General features: G+C 44.4%; 1 protein-coding gene across 2 annotated transcripts in view; it reads left to right on the plus strand.

Moving 5' to 3' along the window:
- Positions 1 to 15,849, plus strand: part of R3HDM4 (R3H domain containing 4) — a 52,372-nt gene that overhangs the window by 5,352 nt on the left and 31,171 nt on the right. For both annotated transcript variants that reach the window (XM_030217582.1, XM_030217583.1), the window contains exons 2-5: positions 10,936 to 11,090; positions 11,836 to 11,954; positions 13,258 to 13,381; positions 14,310 to 14,395. In XM_030217582.1, the coding sequence (XP_030073442.1) occupies positions 10,936 to 11,090; positions 11,836 to 11,954; positions 13,258 to 13,381; positions 14,310 to 14,395 (484 nt within the window). The remainder of the gene's footprint in view (positions 1 to 10,935; positions 11,091 to 11,835; positions 11,955 to 13,257; positions 13,382 to 14,309; positions 14,396 to 15,849) is intronic.

Consider the following 15,849-nt stretch of genomic DNA (forward strand, 5'->3'; position numbering starts at 1 on the left):
TTTCAGGGAAGCTGATTTGTCCTCCCTTTAGGGTTCTGATTCCCTAATAGAATCTTAATCTAGTCTCTGAGGGAGAGGTAGTTTTTTTTTTTTCTTCATCTCTTGGGTGTTTATCAACTTCTCCATACCAATCAAATGAGAGACCTCTATAAATAACAAGCATGCTAAGCACCATATATTGACTGGAGAAAAAGGATCTCAGAGACCAACACAAACACACTTAGGGGCTCATTTTCAAAGCACTTGGACTTACAGAGTGCCATAGGTTACTATGGAACTCATTTTCAATAGAGAAAAACGTGCAAAAAGTGGCATAAATCTGCATTTGGATGTTTTTCTCACAAAAACATGTAAATTGGTATTTTCAAAACCAATTTTCCAATGTTTTTCTATGAAGACCGTCAGAAGTGTGTTCAAATTACAAAGGAGTGTGTTAAGGGCAGGATCTGACTGTTCCTAACACTTGGACATTTTTCTGTCATAATGGAACAGAACTAAAACATCCAAAGCTATAAGTTGGATGTTTTGGTCTAGACCTGTTTTATTAACGAACTAGTAAAAAAGCTCCGTTTCTGATGCAAATGAAACGGGGGCTAGCAAGGTTTTCTTCAGAGTGTGCATGTGGGAGTGTGTGTGTCCCTGCCCTCTGCTCTCTCTCCCTTCCCCTGTGCTGTCTGTCCCCTCCCCCCCCCCTCCGAGTCCAGTCCTTCAGTGTTAAGTTTCCTGCTGTGCTGTGTTTGTGTTACAGAGAGAGTGAGGGCGTCTCTCTCCCCTCCCCCCTCTGAGTACTTCACTGTTACAGAGAGAGGGATTTCGTGCTGTGCTGTTTTCCTTCACTCATGGGGAAACCGGATATCTCTGGCGCTTCACACTTCCGGCTGGAGGCTTCATTAGAATGTTGGTGGTGCCTTTTATATATAGAGATAAGCCACAAAAAAGTGCCCTAAATGACCAGATGACCATCTCAGGAATAAAGGAATGACAGCCCCTTTACTCCTTTAGTGGTCACTGACCTCTTCTCACCCTGCAAGGATGTAAAAGAAACAGTACATACCAGCTTCTATTAAAGCTTCAGATGTTATAGCCAGTCCTATTTGGGCAGCAAGCAGGTTCTTGGAATAGCCTAGTGGTGTGTACAGTCCACAGTAGAAAAGGGGACCCAGGCCCATATCCCTTTCTGTTACACTTGTGATGGAAAATGTGATCCCTCCAAAACCCACCAAAAACCTACTGTACCTACATATAGGTGACACCTGCAGCCATAAGGGCTATTGTAGTGGTATATAGTTTGGTACACTAGTTTTTTTCATGGATTTTGAAGAGCTCACCATACAGTATAAGGTAATGATGAGATGTGTACCTAGGATCTTTTATGTGAAGTCCACTGCAGAGCCCCCTAGGGTGCCCCACTGCTCTGCTGGGATGCCTTTGTGACCAGGTCTACTGGGAAAGCTGGCTCCTCCTACATCCTAGTGGCTTGGTTTTGTGCATTTTGCACTTTTTTTTTGGAAATGGCCATAAAGATAGACGTACTAAGCACAACAACATCTAGGAAATGGTGTAGTCTGAGTGATCTAGTCCTGGAAGAGGACATTGTATCGAGAGTAGGGGGTAGTGTAGTTAAATTGGGGTTAGGGGTTGGGTGGGGAAGTTAAAGGTTGGAAAGACAGTATGATTGAGAGTTAGTTTTTCTGTTGTCAATATGTTCCCCCCCCCCCCCCTAGAATATGTTCTGGGTTTTCAGTTGGTTGGGGCTCCCTGTGTGGTATTTAGGAGTTAATTTTTTCAGGTTTGGGGAAACACCTATGGGCTGGGGATGTCCTTTTATATCTGTCCACTCTGCACTCTTCTGTACTGGGCTGGTAGACCTTTGGCACCCTTGGATCACTTAAATTTGTTTCCTAGCATTTAGACTGAGTTTCCTCTCCAGTTAAGAGAACAAAGATACTGCAGGCTCTAAAACCTCAGAACACAGACATTGCCTTTCTGCAGGAGACTTATTTAACCTCCGTAGAACATGCGAAATTTCATAGGGAGTGGGTGGGACATCTAGTGAAAACCCTGGCAACACATCGAAAGGCGGAAGTGATGATTCTTTTTTGCAGGTGCTTAAACATTCAGGTGCGGAATACTATTAGAAGCCCTGAGGGGTGCTATGTTTTAACTTCGATTGTGTTGAATGGTTACTCATTGGTACTGTGTAATGTATACGCACCTAATGTTTTTGACAAAAATTTTTTATCGGGGATTAGTTGATCTCCTAGCATCTTATCAAGATGGAAATATTATCCTGGGTGGTGATTTTTACTTGGTCTATGACCCTCATTTAGATAAGTCTACATCAGTGGCCCAAAAATCTGTTTATTCCAGGGGCTTACCTGTCCTATTTAGTGCATTAGATTTCATAGATGTATGTAGGGTTTTACACTCTACACTTTGGGATTACACACATTTCTCTCGAGCTCACTCGACACAGTCCCATATAGACTATTTTTTGGTTTCTAGTGCCCTTTTTTCTAAGATCCCATCTTCAGAGCTAGGCCCTTATGGGGTATGTCTTAATTCTTTTCTTAAATGAAAAGATACGTTACAGTTAGAGGTTGTGTTGTGTATTGTTCCAGAATGATTAGTGCATATTTTACTCATAGAATTTCCTGAAGCGGTAGGTCGCCATCACAGGATCCAATATGGGGTAAACCCAACCTGGCTCAGAGGACTACATTATTGACTTCCTAGAGAAATTTAAATAAACTGTTGCACCAGAGAGTAGTTAAATCTCACATGTATTATAAATATCAGTTATTTTGGTTTGGTAAAAAGGCAGGAAGACTGCTGGCACGGTTGGCTAAGAGCACGTATTCTTCAATTGAGGTAGCATAGGGGTAGTTTTATTCAAACTGATTCTGCAATTGTGGATCAGTTCCGGACATTCTACGAGCGTCCTTTCGAGGGCCCTACAAAAGTGGTGCCTGATAGTAACTTATATTTAGAGAACTTGATTCTCCCTCAACTCTTGCCTCATCAGCTCAAGTTTATAAATTCTTCCATTACATAAGGGGACTTTATGTTGGCTTTGCAGCAAAGTGCGCTTCATAGGGCACCCTGCCCTGATGGATATTGAGTGGGCTTTTATAAGCTCTTTTATGGTTAAATTCCCTCCTCTTTGTCTGTTCAACTTGATGGTGTACAAAAGGGGGAAATGCTGGACTCTCTCAAGACTGCTCAGATGATTATATTATTAAAACCCGGGAAGGATCCGGAAGATTCGAGTTCTTGTCTCCCCATTTCTCTGTTGAATTCTGATGTGAAATTATATGCCAAAATATTGGCTAATAGACTGTCACATGTACTCCCGGCATTGATAGCTACTTCTCGGGTGAGGTTTGTAAAGGGCTATATGGCCGCTAAGAATATCCGGTCGATTTTGGCCTCCCTGGAGGTGGTTGGTAGGGATCGGATGCCTTCTGTGCTTATTGGTTTAGATGCGTCGAATGCCTTCGATCATATGGTTTTGCAGAAATATGGTATTGAAGATTTTTTCAGCGAAGCTGTGTTTTATATACTGGGTTAACAGGGAGCGTTTGCTGTCATTTACTATTCACTGGGGTAAGTGGCATGCTACCCCTATGTCTCCTCAAAAAGGATTTGACATTATATACAGTATATAAGTACATAAGTAATGCCATACTGGGAAAAGACCAAGGGTCCATTGAGCCCAGCATCCTGTCCACGACAGCGGCCAATCCAGGCCAAGGGCACCTGGCAAGCTTCCCAAACGTACAAACATTCTATACATGTTATTCCTGGAATTTTGGATTTTTCCAAGTCCGTTTAGTAGCGGTTTATGGACTTGTCCTTTAGGAAACCGTCCAACCCCTTTTTAAACTCTGCTAAGCTAATCGCCTTCACCACTCTCTCCGGCAACGAATTCCAGAGTTTAATTACACGTTGGGTGAAGAAAAATTTTCTCCGATTTGTTTTAAATTTACTACACTGTAGTTTCATCGCATGCCCCCTAGTCCTAGTATTTTTGGAAAGCGTGAACAGACGCTTCACATCCACCTGTTCCACTCCACTCATTATTTTATATACCTCTATCATGTCTCCCCTCAGCCGTCTCTTCTCCAAGCTGTATAGCCCTAGCCTCCTTAGTCTTTCTTCATAGGGAAGTCGCCCCATCCCCGCTATCATTTTAGTTGCCCTTCGCTGCACCTTTTCCAATTCTACTATATCTTTCTTGAGATGCGGCGACCAGAATTGAACACATTGTTATATAACCTACTAGGGAAATATTGCTGGAGGTAGGGGTGCCAAATCTAAACTCTTGCTACAACAGCTATTGGGCTCCTGGAGGGAGGCATGGGCTTACCCTACCTACAATGATATAATCAGGCCTGCTTACTTCGCCATCTTGGCGACTGGCTGTTGGATAGGCAGGACTATGGTAACTGGAGGTTGATTAGTTTGCTCCATCCCATTTCTGTTTTCTTTTGTAGACACAAAGGCATGTCATTCCCACATCTTTTCAAAATAGCCTATTGTTGCACCCTTTATGGGAATTGTGGAGAGATCTGACCAGATATTGGGGGGGGGGGGGGGGGGGGGGGGGGAGGGTACTTTGGACCTTCTGCCCCTTTGTGGGAATGTAATGTTTTCCCCTGGTAATGAGAATAACTTTCTGGATACGTCTGGGCATTACAAGACTGGAGCATGTTTTGAATGATAAAGGAGCCCTGTTGAGTCTGGGGGTAGATTTCCGAAATGCTTATGCCCAGCTGTCCCACTACATTGACTTTAAGCTGTGAAGCATTGGGGGCTAAATATGGTCATCACCTACGAACATTCTTTGCATCGGTTCCGGGAGATAGACTTTCAGTGTCTGGCCTCTGTAAAGCATTTACACTTATCTGCCCTCAGAAAGATAAAGAAGCTCTTAGGCTTCGTTGGGCCCAGGATTTAGGATGCCCCAATTTCTTACTTAATTTTGTCAAATTGTCATCCTGTATGTCAACACTGGTGGTGAATGTGGAGCTCGGAATGTCAGTGCTGGGTGTTGCATAGAGCATACTTGACCAAAGCCCAAGTGTTTAAGATGGGAGATACTGATATGCCTCTTTGTTTGAAGTGTCAGCAGAAGCCAGGCTCATTCTTTCACGCTGTCTGGGATTGTCCAATGGTTCAGGCGTTGTGGATTACTGTTTTCCATTATTTAGAAGTCTTGTTGGGCTCGCAAATCTCGATTTCCCCTCTTGCAGCTCTTTTGGATAAATATGAACTTTTAGCATTACAGAGTACAGATGCTTAGCAATTTTGGGCAAGCGGGTTATTTTGAGCGTCTGGACGAGTGTGGCACCTTCAGATTACTGGCACACGGGTTTCACGACCTTATGCTATAGGAATGTCTAGGAGCAGGTTCCTTCCCTTGGTGGAGAAAAACGTTTTCTCTCCATCTGGGGGCCGTATATCCAATCTTTGGCACCGTGGGCCTGTAGCTTTGTAGTGAACTCCCTTTAGGGGTGTGAGGGGGTTAGTCTGGTCTCCTTGGGGATGGCCCTGTTTTTTTGTTTGTTTTTTTCTCCATGGTCCTTACGCTCACTTTCATACTGGTTCTGAGAGGTTTATTGATGGTGGGGAGGGGGGAGGGAAGGTTTTAATAGGAAAATTCTTTGATGACAGGCCCTTGGTTATACATTTGTATACTTTGCTCCGTCCAGTTCCCATATGTTTTACTGTTTATGGAGTATTTTTACTTTCTGGTTGGACCTGTTTTTCTGTGTTGTCATCAATAAAATATGTTAACCATTAAAAAATGACTGGGGGAGGGGAGAGGGAAATTATAGGAGGTTATCTAGGAGGTCATAAGAAACAGGACCTCCTGATGGTGGATAGGCATATTTCCTATTTTTCACTGGGGGGGGGGGGAGGGAGAAATAATTTATAACAATTGTTTACATCTGATTCTGTTGACTGTTTTTGCCTATTTTTATTAACATCGAACTTCCGTAAATCTCTGAAGACGTATCTCTTTAACAAGGCTACAAAGAGAACCCTTAGCTTAACTTCACTACTCCACCAAATTACCTAGCTCAGAAAATCATCTTTCTATAACTATCTGCTTAGATCTCTCTTCCTATCTATAATCTTTTTGCATTACCAATTGTATTTGACATCCTGGAATGGTGACGCCATAACAGGTCTCTGTAAGCCACATTGAGCATGCAAATAGGTGGGATAATGTGGGATACAAATGCAATAAATAAATAAATAAATGCAAAAAAGTTTTAAATAAATAGGAAATGGTCATTTTCAAAGAAAAAAGACAGACATATTTCTAGTTTGAAAATGTTCATTTTCACTACTTGATTTTTGGATGTTTTCAGCAAAATGCCCAAAGTTGGATTTAGACATCATAGTAAAAATGCCCTCCATGCAACTTTGTAAGTACTTTGAAAATACGCTTCTTAGGTGTCAGGCTTATTTTCAAAAGAGAAGGACGCCCATCTTTCAACACAAATCGGAAGATGGGCGTCCTTCTCCCAGGGTCACCCAAATCGGCATAATCGAAAGCCAGTTTTGGGCATCCCCAACTGCTTTCCGTCGTGAGGATGACCAAAGTTCCCAGGGGCGTGTCGGAGGTGTAACGAAGATGGGAAATGAGCGTGCCTAACACATGGGCGTCCTCGACCCATAATGGAAAAAAAAAGGGCGTCCTTGACGAGCATTTGGATGACTTTACCCCGTCCAGTTTTTCTTACGACCAAGGAACAAAGAGGTGTCCGAACTGACCAGATGACCACTGGAGGGAATTACGGATAATCTCCCCTTACTCCCCCAGTAGTTAGTACCCCCCCACCCCATCCTCAAAAATAACTTTAAAAATATTTTGTGCCAGCCTCAAATGTCATACTCAGGTCCATGACAGCAGTATGCAGGTCTCTGGAGCGGTTTTAGTGGGTGCAGTGCACTTCAGGCAGGCGGACCCAGGCCCATCCCCTCCCTACCTGCTACACTTGTGGTGGTAAATGTGAGCCCTCCAAAACCCACTGTACCCATATCTAGGTGCCCCCCTTCACTCGTTAGGGCTATGGTAGTGGTGTACAGTTCTGGGTAGTGGGTTTTGGGGGGCTCAGCACACAATGTAAGGGAGCTATGTACCTGGGAGCTTTTTCTGAAGTCCACTGCAGTGCCCCCTAGGATGCCCGGTTGGTGTGATGGCATGTCAGGGTGACCAGTACACTACGAATGCTGGCTCCTCCCATGACCGACAAAGGCTTGCATTTGTTCGTTTCTGAGATGGGCGTCCTTAGTTTCCATTATCGCTGAAAATCAGAAACGACCATCTCTAGGGATGACCTAAATGTCAAGATTTGGGCGTCCCCGACCATATTATCGAAACAAAAGATGGATGCCCATCTTGTTTCGATATTATGGGCTTCCCCGCCCCTTCGCTGAGACGTCTGTAACCAGGTACCTCTAGGTGCAGCCAAGGATAGAACAATCTCCTCCAGCCACAGGCTCCCGATACAGTCAAGAAATAAATATGCACCAGCAACTTCAATCTTAAGGACTTTATTCCATGCAGGTTTCTAGTGGACCTGATACATAGTTCCAACAGCAGCATTCACCTTCCAACTTAAGCACATGTAAGCCACCTGAAAGTGTGTGGCAAATAGTCCCCTTTAAGCAGTAGGCTATCAGCACATACCAGGATTCAATAGAGGCTCACAGTCAGCTCCAGTCTGGGCTCTTTATCCAGTGCACAATAAACAGTAGTTCAGTTCCAAATAGAAGCAGTTCTTTCAGTTCATCATCACAGTGCAATCACAAAGCAGCAGTTTCTACCTTCTACTCTCTTTACCTTCAGGAGAGTTCAATACTTTAGGGGACTCCTCATACCCAAGAGATTTCACCCTGCATCAGCTTCACTGGTAGTAAATTGAATACTTTAGGGACCTCCCTTACCCAAGGATTTTCAGCCTGCAAATACTTTGGGACTTCCTCAGACCCAAGGGATGTCAGCCTGCTTCAGTACTTTAGAGACCTCTCTTACCCAAGGGTTTTCAGCCTGCAACTGCTTCTCTCCCTCTGCTTCTCTCCTGGGACTCCTTCCCACCTGCCTAATCAATCCCTGGCTTCTGCTCTCACAGCCAATCATTCTCCTTCCATTAGCTTCCCCCACACCCATACCAGCTGAGTTAAGCATTAGACTAATGATGAGTTCTTGCACACAAGGTTTCCTAACTCTCTTTCCCCGTAGTGGCAGCCCATCTACACGTCCTGCCAGCTTACACCCATGTCTTCCCCGATTGCAGCTAGGAGTCCAGTCCGGGTTCCTCATCTCACCCCCTGGCTCCTTGTCTGCAATGCCTTCTGGGACTTGTATTTCAAACTGGCACTGCCTTAACCCAACGATCCAGGATGTGACTTTATCACACATCCTGCGAGGACGTCCTCAGGAAAACTTGGGCACCCCTTTCAATTATGCCTCTCTATGTTTTCTGGATCCAGTTATCTTTCTTTCATCCTAAAAAACCTCCAGTATATTGTGTTATGGTTCTTAGAGCATCTCATTTTAATTACAAAATATCAAGTAAGCTATGTTTGGAGTGGCGGAGTAGCCTAGTAGTTAGTGCAGTGGACTTTGATCCTGGGGAACTGAGTTCAATTCCCACTGCAGCTCCTTGTGACTCTGGGCAAGTCACTTACCCTTCCATTGCCCATGGTACAAAATAAGTACCTGAATATATGTAAACTGCTTTGAATGTAGTTGCAAAAACCTCAGAAAGGCAGTATATCAAGTCCCATTTCCCTTTCCCTTTAATTAAATCTTTTAGTACAGGCTTTGTATGTGAGTAAAACAGCCAATTTTGGAACGTTTTATCATCTTTTGCAGAAAGTGACAAGAATGGATTCAGCCCACACAAGTGACCCCTGATGAAGCCGGGCTCTCCGGTGAAACGGGTCCCGTGCGGTGTTGGAGAGTTAAGTGCAAGCTTTGAGCTTTTGATTTTATTGGCTGCTTTATGAACTGTTTTGAATAATCTAAAGTTTTAAAACATTTTGCAATTAAAGTGAGTTGCACTAAGCACCATAACGCAATATATTGGAGGTTTTTTAGGAACAATGAAAGATGATAATTAGAGACAGAAAACACATACAATTTAAGAGTATCAAGTGTTTGTGTTGGTTTCTGAGATCCTTTTCCTCCAGTTAATGTATGGTGTTTAGCATGCTTGCTTGTTGTTTATAGTGATCTCTCATTTTGATTGATATTGATGACCTTTTCGATCTCTGTACATCCCTTGTGTTTGGAGTGTTTGTCAACTTCTCCTCAAAGATCAGAAGCAGGTGAATTGATCCTCTTTGCATTCTTTTAGTAAATACTAGTAAAAGAGGCCCGTTTCAGAGCAAATGAAACGGGCGCTAGCAAGGTTTTCGTCGCCAACACCCCCTCCCTCCCTGGCCAACCCCTTTGTTGTTCTGCCATTGCTCCGCCCCCAACATCATGACGTTTGACGCGAGGCGGGGCCCGGAGCGATGTCCTACCCCCCTCCGCCTCCCTGCCTCCCTCCCTGCCAACCCGTTTGTTGTTCTGCCATTGCTCCGCCCTCGAGGGCGGGGCCCAGATCGATTTTGGTGGCTTCACCACCACGAATCTTCAAACCTTTTTGAAGGAAGTGAGGGCTTGGCTTCACTGACGTCAGTGTCCTCAGAACGTTGAGGGTGAGTTTTATTATAGTAGATTACAGATTAGGTGTGCAGGCTAGGGAAGAGGCTGCCTTTGGAGCAGCCATTCTCAGAGAAGCCTTTAGGAAGGGTTTGGGTACTTCCACACATCTGTTCTGGTCTAGTAGGATGATAAGGATGGAGAAATTTAGCCTTAGACATTAGTTGTTTTTTTTTTCTTGAATCTTACCAAACCAGTCCAGAACACTTCTTCCTCTCATCTCTGATGAGAAATTGGATATGGGGGAAGTATTATTTGTTTTTTTTCCATTTATAGTTTTACAAATGTCCTGGGGTTCTTGGCTCCATTCTACTGCTTTAACATCAGGATACTGGCAAATGCCTTGTCTGTGCCATTCCTTTAGTGCAGTGATAATGTCATGGAAAAAATGTGGTTTTCTGTCTCCATGTACCCACACATCTGGACTAGTCTAGCAGGATTTAAGGGGAAAAAAAGGTAAAAAGGTGATTGCCTCCTTTCTTAAAACCAAGGATCCAGATCGTATATCTGTGCTTCTGTGCATTTACCCTTTGTGCTCTAAAGAAGGGAGTCTGGGGCTTTAGTGAGTAGAAGGTAGAAACTTGCAGTACAGGTCCAGTCATCTGTGCTGACTCATTGCCCTCCTTAATTTATTTTCCATTTTCCTGGGTCAGTGTTTGTAAAGTGCAGGGGTGGGGCTTTAAAATGAAAGTTGGTGAGATGACTTGTCCAGTGTGTGTGTTCAGCCTGGAGATTCCTTAGCACAGCGGGTAGTGGTAAGGGCAAGGAAAGGTGATTACCAGAGCTAGAGCAGTGTAGCTGTACTTATATAGCTGAGGTCAAGGATAGAGCTAGTATGAGCCTTGGAGTAGTCATTATGCTGGGCCTAATGGTTAGAGTGGTGGGTTGAGAACCAGGGAAGCCAGGGCTCAAATTTCACCTCCCTTCCTTGTGATCTTGGGCAAGTCACATAACCCTCAGGTACAACCTTAGATTGTGAGCCCGCCAGGGACAGGGAAATATCACCTGTACCTGAATGTAACAACTGAAAAGGCATGAACTACGGTAAATCCAATTCCCTTTCCTTTCTGTACTAAGGCCCCAGGGTGCAGGAGATAGCGCAAAGGCTGCACAAGACAGCTATGGGATCGCTGCTCATGGAGGACCTGTAATTATCATACTGCTTCTTATTTACAGACTCAGTTTTTGTTTTTTTAATTCTTTTGCAGCCTGATTGATGACTGCCTTCCTATTCTCCCAAACTCCCCATGTAAGAAGTTTTCACCAGCCAAACGGAAACAATACTACATCAATCAAGCAGTGCGCAACTCTGACCTTATTCCAAAGGCTAAGGGACGCAAGAGTCTCCAACGTCTGGAGAACAGTAAGAGCAGGCCAGAGTAACGAGGAGCCCATGTTGGACTGATCTCAGTGCTGCATGCTGTCATCCAGAGGGATGTGGGTTTGATTCCTGGCTGAGGTCAACTCTGGGGAGGGGATGCTGCGGAGAAGTACTCACAGGGAAATGACATGTAGGGACTGTATGTAGGGCCCGTGATTGCAGGCTCTAGAAGGGGCTCTGGTGCGCAATGACTGGACCAAAGTAAGTTGGGAGAGGGTATAAAATTAGGGGATCTCCTCCTTCCCCACTCTCGGGGAGCAGGATCCCAGCCCTGGTTCTGTCTGAAGTGAAAGCCCACTGGAGGAAGAGGAAACTATCTGGATGCGTGCCCCCCCCAAGCTGTATTTTTGGTCTGCTGGTGGGAGGGCACAGTGCACACATGACTCAGTAATCAGCATTCATACAAATGATATTTTTGTCTACCAAGTCGCCCTGAATACCACACATAACAGCAGTCATTATCCACTCTGGCTCATAATCCCAATGAAAGCCTGATTAAAAGGAGAACCATTAGTCAGCCTTTAAACCTGAATTCCTTGCTTTTTTTATTGCAAATGTTATAAAGGAACAAATTGAAAGCTCAGTCGGAATCTTGTTTGGATCCCCTGAAGGGCTGCAGAGCACAGTGGTACTATGATAAAGCTACTAATCTCAAAGAACAGTGGCAGGCAGTGGTCTGGCTGAATGGAGCTGCTGTTTCAGTTTAACAATTCTCTCTGTTTTGTAGCTCGTTACTTGATGACTCTGGTGGAGAGAGAGGAGTACCTGACTGATGAGGGGGAGATCACAAATCCTGCGTCTCCCAGCATCTTCACCCAGGCCTGCAACAACACAGCCTACATACAAGTATGTGTGCTTGTGGGTATCCCTGAGCCAGACCCCAGACTTATGTGAGATCTGCACCATGGGAAAAAGCCAGGTTCCATTTCTTGAAGGGGGTGGGGAAGAAGAACATAAGGCTTGAAGATCAGGACTCTTGTCTTCACAAATACAAAACAATGGCAAATCCTGTGGGCAGAGGAATTAAAAGTGAAGAGTTGGTGCAGATAGTGTAGTTCCATTGTGGCATGTCTGAAGTGGACAGCGCTATTGTGGAGGAGCGGCCTAATGGTTAATGCATTAGGTTGCGGAACTCCACTGCTGCATGACAGTCGGCAATGGGATGAGATCCTGGGGAACTGGATTCAGTTCCTACTGCAACTCTGTGTGACCCTGGGCAAGTCACTTTGTCCTCTATTGCCCCAGGTACAATATATATTAGATTGAGAGCCCATTAGGGATGGTGCAAAGTACCAGTAATAGAAATTGTAAACTGCATAGTTGCCTCAGGGATAACGCTGTATAGCAAGTGCTGAAATAAATAATGGGTCTTGAGGTTGGGTTTGGAACCCAGTTGACACTTGAACAGTAAGCATGGTGATTTGAAAATGAAATCACTGAAACCACTGAATGCACTTCCCCACAGGTACAAGTATGTGTGCTGTATCAAGGTGCAGGGGGAGGGGGAAATAGGTTTTTAGCTGTTTAAAACCTTTTGCTAAGTGCTCCTTTTCATTTTCAGAGTGCCGTTAATTTCGCTAGATTGCGGCTGAAAGCAGGCTGTTTGCCACACGTCTCTTTCTTGGGGCCACTGCTGAGGAGTTGTTGCAGGGAATGGTTGTATTCAGCCAGGGAATCTGCTTTTATTTTGTGTGAATTTAAGACTAGGTGCCTTTTAGGTAGGTTTAGCAACCCTGAGGTTCTCGCGCATGATGACACACATGCAGCAGGGGCAGACTCCCTTCTTTGATTGTGCCTGCCAGTTCCCTTTGGATTTTTGCCTTTTCTGGTTGACCTGTTCATGCTGGCAGAGGGGCAGTAATCTCTAGATACGGTTTCTGTTGTTAGCTCATTCACTTTTGTTTCTCACCCCTGATGGTAGGGGCTAGACTGACCATGGAACCTGTTGTGGAAAATAACAGTTTGGTGTGGGAGCTTAGAGAAGAATTGGTTGTTAGCTGCAGCTTCCTTGAAGTGTTGATGTGGGATGGGTACTGCTCTATTTTATCAGGCTGTTTCTGGCTTCCACAGCAAAGAGCAGCGGCCTCACCAGCTATCAGTTGGACCTCAGCTTTACATGTGACTTCACTCATCTCTCTCTCTTGCTTAGATTTGGAACGACTTCATGAACCGTTCTGGGGAGGAACAGGAGAAGGTTCTGCTATACCTTGAAGAGAAGGCGAAGAGAAAGCCAAAGACAAAACTCCCTACAAGATCTGAGGACAAGAGGAAAGGTAGCTGTGTCGGAGCAGAAACATCTTGGACATTTTGAAATCATTATTCAAAAAGACCTTATCTATTTTAACATCAGCTGTTAAACAGATAAGTACTTAGAATTGGCAATTTAGAATTGGCAATTTGAGGCCACTGAAAAGGATACTTAGCTCTACATTGGGTCAGTGGGACACAAGGGGTATTGTAAAGGGGTGTACTAAACAGTATGCTTGTGCCTCTGCTTCCCCTGTTTTGGACTGGGCAAGTAGGGTGCTGCTGCTACTACTTATCATTTCTATAGCGCTACTAGACATACGCAGCGCCGTTCACATTATATGCAGGTATTTTCTCTGTCCCTGGTGGGCTTACAATCTAAAGTGTGTTTTGTACCTGGGGTAATGGAGGATTAAGTGACTTGCCCAGAGTCACACAGAGTTGCAGTGGGACTTTAACCCAGTTCCTCAGGATCTCAGCCCACTACATTAACCATTAGGCTACTCCTCCACTGGGGGGTGGGGATCTGAGTCTCCTGTCCAGACTGGGCAAGTGGGTTGCCGGGGCGGGAGGGGGGGAGGGGGAATCTGCGTCCAGTCGTGGGCTGGGCACTGGGGGGCGGTGGTCTGCATCCCCTGTCGTAGGCTTGGGGTGCTGGGAGAGAGGGGATCTGAGCTCTGCTCGTATAGTGGTAATGTTTTACTGTTTCTGGCCTTTGGATTCTCTCCTTTTTGTGTTCTTTTGATTGTGTTTTTTTGTCTTTCATTCTCGGAAGAATACATTTGCTTAGTGTTCCCATGAGATGTTAGTTCTGCGTGGGTCTATCACAACTAGTTATGTATCTAGTGGCAGCTGCAGTGTTGCAAGGTGTAGTAGTACCCTTTGCATAGATAAATGCCTTAGTGCCTGGGGATAGCTTTTCCCTGCTCTGACCCTTGTTCATTCTGTTTTCAGAACATCCTGCATACACTCCCCAGGAATGTTTCCAAAGAATCAGCCGTCGCATGCGGTCTACTCTACGCCGGCGACAGATCCCCATGGTGAGTCCTTGGGGGCGGGCATATGGTGAGAAAGTAGGAAGAAGCCTTTTGTGAGGGTTTCTGGAGATCTGTCAGACTCCCACGGACAAGCATTTGACCCAAAATGATGTTTCTCCTTTATTTTTAGAGGTGTTCAGACCCATCCCTCCACCCACAACCTAAATACCTAAGAGAGCTGCCAGTTTTGAAGCCTGTCATTGAAAAGGCTTATCCTGGAGTAAGTGATGAGAGAGCAGGGTGGACTGCTGAGTCCCAGCACTGTGAGCACTTTTGCCTCCTGGGTCTGCCTCTTCAGTGGTCATTGATTGCAAACATCACCACTTTTAATTTCCTGGTCACGGGGCTGTGAAGGCTTTTGTTACTACAGCTGCCTCGTGCCAGATGAGAGATTTCAGCTGGAGTTTTCCTTTCCTGCTGCTTCTGTTGTCTTTTCTCTTTAATGACGTTTTGTACCAAATCCAAAAAACTGCTTTAGAGAAGCAGAAAAAAAAGCCAAATTCAGAAGAGCAAGAAAATGACATTTTCTGAGAAAAAGTCCCCCCCCCCCCCAAGAGTCTGTGTATTAGCACAGTTTGTACTCAAAATATGATTAGACCCCGATCTACAGTAAACTCTGATAAGCATGTTACTTAATTCAGACAAAATGATATATTATTTCACCCAAGCATTTTCCTGATTAGTCATGCTGCTTGTTTATCTTGAGCCTTTTTCTTTGCTTGTGGGGATTTCCATTGGCGTCAGCCTTACCCTACACTTGTGATTTTTACACCTTCTCCTGCTATATGTTCCTTATTATAGTTTTGTTTTCTTCATTTTGATTATACTGTAGGTTACCTTGGGGCTCATTTTCAAAGCACTTAGCCTTCCAAAGTTCCATAGGTTTCTATGAAACTTTGGAAGGCTAAGTGCTTTGAAAATATGCCCGCTTGTGTACTTTCCCAATTTTTTATCCAGGTTTATGTTTTAACTGTTTTATTGATGTCACAGTTTACAACATGCTTAGACAATTAACATAAACTTAATATTGATCTCTGTCTTCTTTAACAGACCTTTGACTAAAGTGTCATCAAATTTTTCTGTGAATTTTTTCTCCCTCTCCCCACCCCCCCATCCCCTTGCTTATGGTTCAACAATGTGTGTTATTTTTTAACAAGTCTACATATTAACAAGCATTTACATCCACAGTTATATACAATGCAGTTCCACATCATTTGCTCTCATTCCAATATATTCTGTTCAAATCACCTAAATTAATGCTATTCCCCTTTCTTGTTGATCTCCTTATGTCCAATCTTTGATCTTTATTCCCCCCCCTTTCCCTTAATCACCCCTTCCTCTTCCTCCTCCCCCCTCCCTTCAGCCCTCCCAGCAACTCTTATATGCCAAAACCCGTATCTGTCATCTTATAGTATTGCCTATAAGGAGTTAACAATAAGACTACGTCCTTTCTGTGT

This window comes from Microcaecilia unicolor, chromosome 11 (assembly GCF_901765095.1).
Source record: "Microcaecilia unicolor chromosome 11, aMicUni1.1, whole genome shotgun sequence".
NCBI lineage: Eukaryota > Metazoa > Chordata > Amphibia > Gymnophiona > Siphonopidae > Microcaecilia > Microcaecilia unicolor.